The following is a 12,004-nucleotide window of genomic DNA, read 5'->3' on the forward strand; positions in this document are numbered from 1 at the left end:
ATGGAAAATGCTCGAGTAGGAAATTTTGGAAAAATTCTAAACATACCAGTCTCACTTGTGCCCTCTCCGACCGGGGGGGTGCTCACACAAGGGGACACACGAAGGGACACACTTCCTAGCGGCTACCGCCATCAGTGACCTGACCCGCAAGTCGATGACCTCTTCGAGAAGATCTTATCAAAGGGAATAAGACACCGCTCAGCCAACACATAGTAACAGAGGGATGGCTGTGATTTTACCAGTGGACCTCTCCCGGTTGTCATCATCACTCCCGGTGTACAGATATGCCTAGTGTGCTCTCTGTCGTAGGGGACACAGCTGGCGCTTGATGAAGTCACGGACGACGTCTAACCCCGACAGGCCAGCCTCTGCAAGCGTCTTGACCCGACCGTCAATGGATAGCAGTTCGGCGGTCAGCTTGGGGAGCTCCCCCAACTCTCTGCAAGATGTGCCGGTGCATCTGGCACATGGAGGTTGTCCAGGGAGTCATTGGTCGTGAGGTAGAACCACTCGTCCCTCCAGCCCGACCATGATGATTTGAGGTTCATCTTGAGATATGAGCTCGCATCACCATCACAGAGATGAAAGCCACAGTTCCCAGTGGCCGGCACAGACTGCACCCTGGCCATGTAGAAAATCCAGAAGAGATCAAGGTACGGCTAGATCCCAATGAAGTTTTCACACATGTGAGCAAATATGCTCAACATGATGATGGAGTTGGGGTTGAGGTGAAGGTGGCAGATGTTGTAGAATGACATGACAGTGGTGAAGAATTTGGAAAAGGAGAGGACGAGACCCGCCAGGAAGAACAAGGCAAAGATTACAATCTCCCCCTGGAGGGGAGCAGGGACCTCCCCCCCCCCTAGGGCGATATCCCGAAGACAGGCGACGCGAAAGAAGGCGATTCTCGTACATCTGCTTCAGCTTCATGGCGGTGCACTTGGACTTGGGGAAGTCATGCTCCTTCTCGGTGCGCGGTGCCATGGGAGGTCAACTGTGGTTTTCACAAGAAAGACGGGATGAGATTGGGGGCAATGGGCTTTGGAGGGCTTTGAGTGTGAATGGTTTTCTGGGGGTTCTGCCTTTTGATTTATAAGATCGACTCGGTCCTGCCACCTCGAATTTCGAGGACTGTTTGGGGAACCAAAATTCCCTCAAAGTCTGACGGCCGTCAAGGTTTCTCTCCCCCGTGATCCTCTCCCTCGCACACACCCTCCATTTTTCTCTCCCCCACGATCTCTCTCTCTCTCTGGACGGTTAACCTCCCCTCGGGACACAGTTTCCTAAGCTAGACACGGTGGTGGACCATGTCGCTGACCACTCTCTGGGGAAAAGCTCTTGCTCACCCAGGGCCCAAGTGGTATGACTGGGCCCAACCACAATATTACGTAAAATAGCTCAAATCATCACATCTGCGAGGGAGCTTGGGGGCTACTGTTGATGTAAAGAATATAGGGTCCTCCATCGGGATAGCCCACAACGGTCAGTTTTGGGCAGTATCCACTTCCATTCTTTGGCCCATGACCCCCGCGCGACCAGTCGACACCAGCGCGACCACGGCCAGGGCCTTCACAGGATATCCAACTGGTGCCGCCGTATGAATTGTTCCCTGATGAATGGGCACATGAACCAACCAAAATCAAGGAACTTGTAAGGCGCACGATCATGAGGGAGTACTGGAAGAGGCAACGCTCGAGCAAGCAATCCCACCTGCCAGGACCGACCATCTCCTTCGATCATGGCAATAATGCTCTCATTCGCCCGAGCAATTGGGCGTCTTGCCTCACCACGACAGCAACTAGCGGTTCCCCTACCCACGCCAATAACAGGTTTGCGGTCCTGCAACCTGAAGCACCAGCACCTCAAAGTGAAGACATGCGGCGAGAACTTCGCCGACTCCAAGACCAAGTGAGCCAACTTGGAAGGAGGCTTCGGGATCAAGAAGTGCTAGAGTCTTCATCTACACGAGCAAGAAGTAGGACAGAGCGGTACCATCCAAGCCATCGTCCTCAACACGAGCGCCAAACATTGGCACCCCGTCGCAGATCTCCACCCTCTCGGGATGTCCAGCGGAGGCAAGCCGCATTGCCTCCACGTTGGAATCAGTGGTCAAGACATCAAGACCATTCGACATCTGCTCGACCAACTCATACATGGCGGGTTCGTGAGTCCACACAAGCCCAAAGGCCCATTCGAGCCTCACCTCCTCCATGGCGAGAAGCCCAAGCACAGAGGCGCCATGGGGTTGATGCGTCTGCCTTGGCTGCACGACAGGATGTGCCAGCACTACTACCAACACCATTGATTCCACCAGGAGTCCAGCATGCACCCACAGAGAACCAACGCAAGCGAGAGAGGCGCCGGAGGAACCGTCACGCGCTATACCGGGAGCTTGAAGATTTGGTGTTGAAACACACTCAAGTCCGCATCCGAGCAGATGGTGAAATCCACCAAGAAAATGATAGGATCACGTTCCGCATCTCCTCTGACTTGGAGCGGGATGAAAGGTACAACTATCTCCTTAATCGTCTGACCCCAAGACTGCGCAAGACACAAGCCGATGATGCTAATGAAAAAGAGGAAGTGCCCATTCAACAACGCCCTCTAACAATCCTTCGGCGAGGCGAGAGGCAGACACAGGCTACACCAAGCACGTCTTCATCAAGAAGACAACTAGACTTGGAGCAGTCATCCACTCCTATGGAAGGAGTCGAGCAAACATTGATTGCCCAAGATGCTGAGATGCCCCCTCAAGCACAACTTGAAGCTAACACCATGCAAGATAAAGTAAACCTACAAGCACCAACCATTGTTCCTCCCAATGGAGTTGAGCAAGTGGCAGATGCTTCTTCACCGAAGGAGGACAAGGCAATGGAGGAACCTCAGAAGAATGTCATCATATGCACTGCATTAGTAGCACACTCGGTACACGAGTCTGACGCCAAGTGGGTTCCACCCCCAGTCACCCACGAGTTCAGCTACCCTTCCGATGAGGAAATCACGCCGAATCCCAAGGCGAGCTTCACGACAGCTCTTCTACCCCGACTAGGCCAAGTTCGCTCATGGTTTAAAGGCGTGGAGGAGCCAACAAGGTCAAGCACATCTACATCTCATGAGGAAGCAAGATTATCGGCACCTTGCCTTCCTATCACTGTAGGGAAGGGCTCGTTGTCAGATGGTGATCAAGCACTTGCGTCGGACACATCTCCGCGGCGCTACGTTGACATCGCTTCCAGGCTACCTCAAAACCAAGAGGGTTTACAACATGTTGCAGATCGGCCTGGAGCTAACACAAGGCTCAAGTCCATCGCTATTCAAAGAATGAAGAAAGCTCCAAGTGACGAAGCTAGAGAGCATGATGACCTTCGGGATGGAGCCCTAACCGACCCTGAATCGCCTGCATCACTAGAGGTCCTTTCCAATTCGCCTCACTACCTTGAGCTCAATGCATCCATACCTTCAGAAGGGGAAGACTATCAAGATGTCCTCAATGCCGCGCCAGCGCACATGGCGGTAGATGGACTCCCTGAAGATGCTCAGCATGGTGATCCACCGTCGCACGGAGGGCCACATGGAGCAAGCCTAGAAGAACAAGTACAAGAGCAAAGGCAAATGATGAATGAATTAGCAGCAAAGTTCGATAGGTTGGTTGAACTGGTCACATCCTCAGCCCAAAATGCTCCAGCAGGAGGTGCACCTCCACCTATTGTGGATCCGCAGATCCAAGAATTGGAGGGCGCAACAAGTGCTCATCCTCGACTGCTAAACATCCCCACCAACTCTGCCAACTCGGCGCAGCCCCTTGCTACGCTGAAGGACTATCATGATATAGTCGAAGACATGGTGAATAGGAAGATGAGGCAAATGGTTAGTGATCAAGCCCCTCGGTCAACGGAGAGTGAGCTCGAGAAGCCATATGAAGCGTGGCACGACCTAGTGCCCTTCCCATCAGGATGGCATCCACCCAAGTTCCGTCAATTTGATGGGACCGGTGACGCAAGGGAGCACCTCGCATACTTTGAAGCAGCATGTGGAGACACTGCTAACACCTCATCATTACTACTTCGGCAATTCTCTGGATCCTTGACCGGGCCAGCTTTCCACTGGTACAGTCGCCTACCGGTTGGATCTATTAAGAACTGGATTAAAATGAAGGAAGTCTTCAGGAAGCATTTTGTCGCCATAAAGAAAGACTTCTCCATCGTCGAGCTGTCTCAGGTCAAACAGCGACGTGATGAAGCTATTGACGACTACATCGTGCGCTTCCGAAATAGCTACGTGCGCCTTGCTAGGGAGATGGACCTAGTGGATGCCATTGAAATGTGTGTCCACGGCATGCAACAACACTGGTCACTTGAAGTTTCCCGGCGTGAACCAAGGACGTTCAGTGCTCTGAGCTCCGCGGTGGCCGCCACCAAGCTGGAGTTCGAGAAATCACCCCAGATCATGGAGCTTTACAAGAATGCAAGCGCCTTTGACCCAACCAAGCGCTTCAATTCAACGGCCAAAACAAGCAACAACGGGGGCAAAGCCAAGGCACCAGCAGAGGCGAATGCGACAAGAATCTTCCCCACCATGCCCCAAAGCCAAGTTCCTACTTTGGGCATGAAGAATGATCAAGCTGGGAACAGACAACGCCCCTCGATCCAGGAGCTCCTCAAGAAGCAATACGTCTTCCGACGAGAGTTGGTGAAAGGGATGTTCGAGCAGCTGATGGAACACAGCGCTTTGAACCTGCCTGACCCACGGAGGCCTGATCAAGTAAACATGACTAATAATCCATTATATTGCCCATATCACAGGTATGTTGGCCACGTCATTGAAGATTGCGTCGCCTTCAAGGAATGGCTCCAAAGAGCCATAAATGAGAAGAGGATAAATTTGGATCCGGAAGCTATCAACCCTGACTACCATGCAGTTAATATGGTGGCAGTAAAGTTGAGCGCTCCACCAGGCGAGGAAAGAGACAGACATGAAAACTCATGGGTACCACTTGCCCAAGTGGAGCACCAACTTGCTAGCATGGTGTTTGCAGCGGCCCCCACTGTTCACAAGGAGGCGCCCCGCCTCGTTGACGAGCGAGCATGGAATGATGTGCGCCGACGACCTCATCCGAGGGGCTTTCTTCCTCGACCACCACGAACAACAACATGGCCATATGCTGCCTTGACAACAAGAAGGTGGCCAGACCCCAGTCAACGACGTCCACCACGTCGGTTCGTTCCCAAGTCTGAGGGAGATGCACCTTTTCCTCGCCCAGGTCATGTGCTACCTACCTTGATGCAGTTCCTGCCCAAGAACTGGGAGCAGCTGTCATCAGTAAAGATGGAAGAAGCACAGGAAGGAACAAGTTCTACTCCACCCTCAAGTGTAGCAACCTGCAATGTCATCCTCGCCTATGAAGATTCTGCAAGCTCAGACTCCGACGGGTTGTTCACAGCAAAGGAGCAAGAAGTGCTACGTATGGATGCCCACCAAGAGGAGGCGCAAGCCGAAGTCAATATGAACTTGCGAGGAGGAAAGGTTTTACCGGATCCACCGAAGACTAAAGCATCAAAGGTGGATAAGCACACAAAAGATTCAAACCCGCCAGAAGAAATTCCAGAAGCCTCACGTAAAAAGACAGGAAAGCAACAAGACATTGACTACAATATCATCGCACATCTCAAGCGGATTCCTGCACTTCTAAGCGTCTATGATGCTCTCATGCTAGTGCCAGAACTTCGTGAAGCCCTTGTAAAGGCATTGCTTGATCCGGAGCTCTACGAGGTAGCCATGGCCAAGCATCGACTCTTCTCCAACCCGTTGTATGTGAATGAAATCACCTTTGACGAAGAAGATAATATAATAGAAGACGGTGACCATAATCGTCCACTCTACATCGAAGGGAACATAGGAGCTGCACATCTTCGCCGAATTCTCATCGACCCAGGGTCCGCCGTGAATATACTACCTGTCCGAAGTCTAATTCGGGCTGGGTTTACAGCAGATGAGTTAGAACCTACAGATGTGGTCATCTGCGGCTTCGACAATTCGGGGACATCAACACTTGGTGCCATCACCGTCAGGATTCAGATGTCTACCTATAGCTTCAAAGTGCGATTCTTCGTCATTGAAGCTAACACTTCATACTCGGCACTCCTAGGGAGGCCATGGATCCACAAATATCGAGTGGTGCCCTCCACCCTGCATCAATGCTTGAAATTTCTTGATGGCAACGGGACGCAACAACGTATCACTGGCAACATTTGTCCTTACACTGTCCAAGAGTCGTATCATGCCGACGCTAAATATTACTTCCCAGTTGTGGGAAGTGAACACCAGCTCGGACGGACTACACCAGCAGTTGACATATTAGTTAAGCCAGGCGCTACACCGGCACCTGAAGTAAAGAGCCTCATCACATTGACCTCTCCCATAATCATGGAGACCTCCTCTCAAAGCCACAAGAGCACCAAGCAAAGGCGCGCATGTTCAGTTGCCCGTTGTAACTCCGAGCCATCATCCTCAAAAGGACAAGAAGAGAATGTTGCGGCACCTACTCCAACAACTGCACCTCTATTGTTGAAGGCTAGGTTCCCAACATCATTACCAATCACGTTGAGGTCTACTATGAAATCGACATCATCTTCCTTTGCCTTCCTATCAAAGGAGGGCTCATCAGTCAAGGGACCGCAAGATCATAGTCATCTGACTCTTGGGAGCTCTACAGGTTCCCTAGAAGGCAGCAAGATGCTCATAAACAACAATGATGCGCCTTCGACGATCACACTACGGGCACGTAGGAGTCCTAACAAGGAAGCCATGCCCGCGCAAGGAGTCGTTAAGAGAAGGGTTGCCGAGATCGAAGAGGTGGTGAAGGGAACTCTGTGTGTGCAGCCTCCATCACTCTACATATCGAAGAAGCAATGACGACCCTAAAGGTCGATCCTAGAATGACTCGCCTACTGGAAAGGACGGGGATCGCTCTTCGTCGGAACAATAGGATGCCGCCGCCACCCGCTATATGTGAGGAATGGTGGGGGCAAGCAGGGGACTTTATCAAAAGAAGACCCAAGGTTCAGCCAAAGTTCGGGCTCGGCTACCACAACACAAAGAGCTACAACACTGAAGATGAAGGACCTGAAGACGTTTGGGTTCACTGCTTCACCATGACTGCTGCCTTGGGAGACAACATCAACCCCTCCTACCAAGTTCCACAACAAAATCTTGGTGAGATAATGGCCGTTGAGGTCGATGAAGAGCTCAATGCTACATCGGTACCTCAGGAACTTGAAGATGGTGGGCAACCAACCATTGATGAGCTCGTAGAGATCAACCTGGGGACAAAGGATGATCCACGGCCTATCTTCGTTAGCGCCACGCTTACAGAAGAAGAACGTGAATACTATCGAAGCTTCCTGATGGAATACCGAGATTGCTTTGCCTGGAACTATAAGGAGATGCCGGGGTTAGATCCTCGTGTCGCCACTCACAAGTTGGCAATTGACCCACAGTTCCATCCCGTAAAACAGCCACCAAGGCACTTGCGACCGGAATTTCAAGACCAAGTCATCGCCGAGGTTGATAGGCTCATCACGGCGGGATTCATCAAAGAGATACAATATCCCCGCTGGCTCGCCAACATCGTCCCTGTGGAGAAGAAGAATGGACAAGTTCGAGTCTGCGTTGACTTTCGTGACTTGAATAGGGCCTGTCCCAAGGATGAATTCCCACTGCCAATCACAGAGATGGTTGTTGATTCTACTACAGGCTTTGGTGCCCTGTCCTTCATGGATGGGTCATCAGGCTATAATCAGATCAAGATGGATCCACATGATGCCTTTAACACAGCGTTTAGGACTCCCAAGGGCAACTTCTACTACACAGTGATGCCTTTCGGGTTGAAGAATGCTGGCGCAACATATCAGCGTGCCATGACATACATCCTCGATGACCTAATTCATCACTCGGTAGAGTGCTACGTCGACGACATGGTGGTGAAAACTAAAGACCGTAGGAACCATCAAGATGACCTACGAGTTGTCTTTGAGCGACTGCGTCGACACCAACTCAAGATGAATCCACTGAAGTGTGCCTTTGCCGTCCAATCTGGCGTCTTCCTCGGCTTTGTCGTTCGATATCGAGGCATCGAGATTGAGCCGAAAAAGATCAAGGCAATCCTCAATATGCCGCCTCCTCAGGAGCTCAAGGAACTGAAGTCATTGCAAGGGAAGCTGGCGTACATCCGGCGCTTCATCTCCAACCTTTCTGGGCGCATCCAACCATTTTCGAAGCTCATGAAGAAAGGTGCACCATTCGTGTGGGATGAAGAGTGTCAAAACGGCTTTGACAACATCAAAAAGTATCTTCTTAATCCTCCTGTTTTGGCTGCTCCTGTAAAGGGGCGCCCGCTTATCCTCTATATTGCAGCACAACCTGCTTCAATAGGCGCCCTGCTCGCTCAACACAATGACGAGGGTAAGGAGGTGGCATGCTACTACCTGAGCCGCACCATGGTGGGTGCAGAACACAATTACGCCCCCGTCGAGAAGTTATGCCTGGCCCTAATCTTCGCCTTAAAGAAGCTAAGGCACTACATGTTGGCACATGAAATCCAGCTTGTTGCAAGAGCGGATCCTATAAGGTACGTTCTAAGTCAGCCTGTGCTCATTGGGCGACTTGGTAAATGGGCTCTGCTCATGATGGAATTCGACATCACTTTTGTGCCACAGAGGGCGATCAAGGGACAGGCCCTGGCGGAGTTTCTTGCTGCGCACCCAGTCCCAGATGACTCCCCTCTCGTCACAAACTTACCGGATGAGGAAGTTTTCACCACCAAACTTGAAGCCCCATGGGAGCTGTATTTCGATGGAGCCTCACGCACGGAGGCCGAGCCTGATGGAACCCCAAGGAGGAGAGCAGGAGCGGGACTGGTATTCAAGACCCCACAAGGAGGAGTAATGTATCATTCATTCTCTCTCCTTAAGGAAGAATGCTCCAACAATGAGGCGGAGTACGAGGCGTTCATCTTTGGCCTCCTCTTGGCGCTCTCCATGGAGGTACATTCCTTACGAGTTCATGGAGATTCCCAACTCATTGTTCGACAGATCAATGATATCTATGAGGTTCGAAAGCCAGAGCTGGTGCCATACTACAATGCGGCCCAGGTACTCATGAAAAAATTCAACCATATTGAAGTTGTCCATGTCCCACGAGGTAGGAATGCACCAGCCGATGCCTTGGCAAAGCTTGCTGCAGCACTCGTGCTTCCAGAAGGTGAACCCGCACAAGTGACTATTGAAGAAAGGTGGCTCCTCCCTGCTGTTCTAGAGCTCGTCCCTAAGGAGTATGAAGTCAACACCGTCACGACGAATGCTGTCGAGGAGGACGACTGGCTTAGGCCCTTCCTCAACTACTTCAAGCATGGCAGTCTCCCCGACGATCCAGTCAAAAGACGACAACTGCAACGACGGCTCCCCTTCTATGTCTACAAGGCGGGAGTCCTATACAGGCGCTCTTATGGGCAAGAAGTCCTTCTCCGATGTGTCAACCGAAGCGAAGCTGAGAAAGTCCTTCGAGAGATGCATCATGGAGTATGTGGTGGGCATCAAAGCGGACCAAAGATGTATCACAGCATTCGACTTGCTGGATACTATTGGCCCGGCATTATGGCAGACTGTATAAGGGTAGCAAAGAGTTGCCATGGATGCCAGATTCATGGCGACTTCAAGCATCAACCACCAGCTGCTCTCCATCCAACTATTCCCTCATGGCCATTTGACGCTTGGGGGATTGATGTTATCGGCCCGATTGACCCTCCTTCCTCGGGAGGCCATCGCTTCATCCTTGCCGCTACGGATTACTTCTCCAAGTGGGCGGAAGCTGTGCCACTACGTGAAGTCAAAAGTGGCAACGTCATCAACTTCTTGGAACGGCAAATCATATACCGCTTCGGGATCCCACATCACATCACCTCCGACAATGCCAAAGCATTCAAGTCTGATAAAATGCACAGGTTCATGGATAAATACAAGATCAAGTGGAACTACTCCACCGGCTACTATCCTCAGGCGAACGGGATGATCGAGGCGTTTAACAAGACCCTTGGCAAGATACTCAAGAAGACAGTGCACAAGCACCGAAGGGATTGGCATGATCGCCTATTTGAAGCTCTGTGGGCATACCGTGTCACAGTTCGTACCCCAACCCAAGCCACCCCATACTCTCTCGTCTATGGGTGTGAAGCAGTCTTGCCGCTGGAGATCCAACTGCCATCCCTACGGGTGGCTATTTATGAGGAGCTCACTCAGGATGAACAGATACAGCTTCGGTTCCAGGAGCTCGACGCCTTAGAAGAAGAGCGTCTCCACGCCCTCCAAGACCTAGAGTTGTATCGCCAAAACATGGTGAGAGCCTACGACAAGCTCGTCAAGCAACGAGTCTTCAAGAAAGGCGAACTGGTGCTTGTACTGCGACGCCCCATCATCATCACGCACAAGACAAAGGGCAAATTTGAACCGAAGTGGGAGGGGCCATACGTCATCGAGCAAGTATATGATGGAGGTGCCTATCAGCTGGTTGACCAACAAGGATCCCGGCCGATGCCCCCAATCAATGGGAGGTTTTTGAAAAAATATTTTGCTTAAAATATTTTGCCCCTCAGTCAGGCCAAAGTGCATTAACTGTTGCACCATTTGGTCTTTGTTTTTTTTTTTTGTTAAAAAAAATGGACTTCAAATGTCCAACAAAAATGGCTTTTCCTTAATGAGCTAAGCTGGCGGTGCAAGATTTGGCTTCCCTAGGACTTGTCTGAACATGGCTAAAGCACGCACTCGCCTGATGAAGCATGCAGCGGAATACCCCTCTATACTCACCACGCAACACACATGCCAAGCGTCCACTACCGAGGGCAGTGGGAAGATTGACTTGGGTAACCTCTGAGCAACGAGGTCACCATGCTCTTTGTACTTTTTGGCATGGGACAACAAACCCCAGGGAAGACTATAGGAGAAGAGCAGAAAAAGGCTACCTGGCACAACACAAGTTGTCGTTCAGTGTGCAGCCATCCGCCATCCCTGCGAGGTGATAACAAGGGACAAAAAAAAAATCAATTGCCTGTGAGGGTTCAATTAGGTATACAGAGGTGAATCGTCTATCCTCCAAGTTCCTAGAAGGTGGCGCACAAATCAAGAAAGCATGAAGATGAAGTTACCTCAACTGTGCAAGCATCAAGCGCCTCCAATGTTAAAGAAGGCAAATTTAAGCTCAAGTCTAAAAAATGGGGTCTCCCAAGAAGACGGCTCCAATTCAAGCATCAAGCAAATCCAATATTGAAGAAGGAAAATTCAAGCCCTCAAGCCTAAAAAATGGGGTCTCCCAAGAAGACGGCTCCAATTCAAGCATCAAGTAACTTCAACATCAAAACGGCGCAATCGGAAGGCGGAGGATAGTCATTCACCACCCTCAGTAAAAGCAATGGCATAATTCCTCAGCCGTTTACCCAGAACCAACCATACCAACTCGGCCGCACCTATGTCTCTCGTCTCAATGAGGCGAGGTCATGCCAGAAAGTGCGAGTGAGCTGTGGTGCTACTCAATGTGAAGAAGGGCTAGAGCAAGAATTCCCATCGCTACTCGGTAGGGCCATGGAAGCATGCTGTCTCTATCTACACGCACTAAAACAACAAAGTCATCCATCTCAGTCGCTATGGTCTTTCAGCGATTCCTGACAGCCAAGTCCTTCGGCAGCCTTATCCCAAACCGCTCCCATAGCCAATGCTCAATGGGAAAGCCAACATTTTTTTAAAAAAAATAATACAACAAAAATATATTTTCTTTGTTGATCTCCTTACTTGTTGCATTCGTTAGCCTAACCTATATGTGCAACAATATCCATCCACTTTACTTAGCGTTGCAGGACATTCGCTTCGCATCTACTAGGAGCAGTGCGGCACACCAACGCGGCTGGGGCCAAACTGTGAAACCCTTTGGTTCGGTCGGCTGGCACTGCAGCAGTTAAGCA

General features: G+C 50.9%; 1 protein-coding gene across 1 annotated transcript; it reads left to right on the forward strand.

Moving 5' to 3' along the window:
- The first annotated feature begins 6,908 nt into the window (after window positions 1–6,908).
- Window positions 6,909–10,628, forward strand: LOC133927696 (uncharacterized). Its single transcript, XM_062374124.1, has one exon. The coding sequence runs from the start codon at window positions 6,909–6,911 to the stop codon at window positions 10,626–10,628; it is 3,720 nt and encodes a 1,239-aa protein (XP_062230108.1).
- The last annotated feature ends 1,376 nt before the right edge of the window (window positions 10,629–12,004 follow it).

This window comes from Phragmites australis, chromosome 8, assembly GCF_958298935.1.
Source record: "Phragmites australis chromosome 8, lpPhrAust1.1, whole genome shotgun sequence".
NCBI lineage: Eukaryota > Viridiplantae > Streptophyta > Magnoliopsida > Poales > Poaceae > Phragmites > Phragmites australis.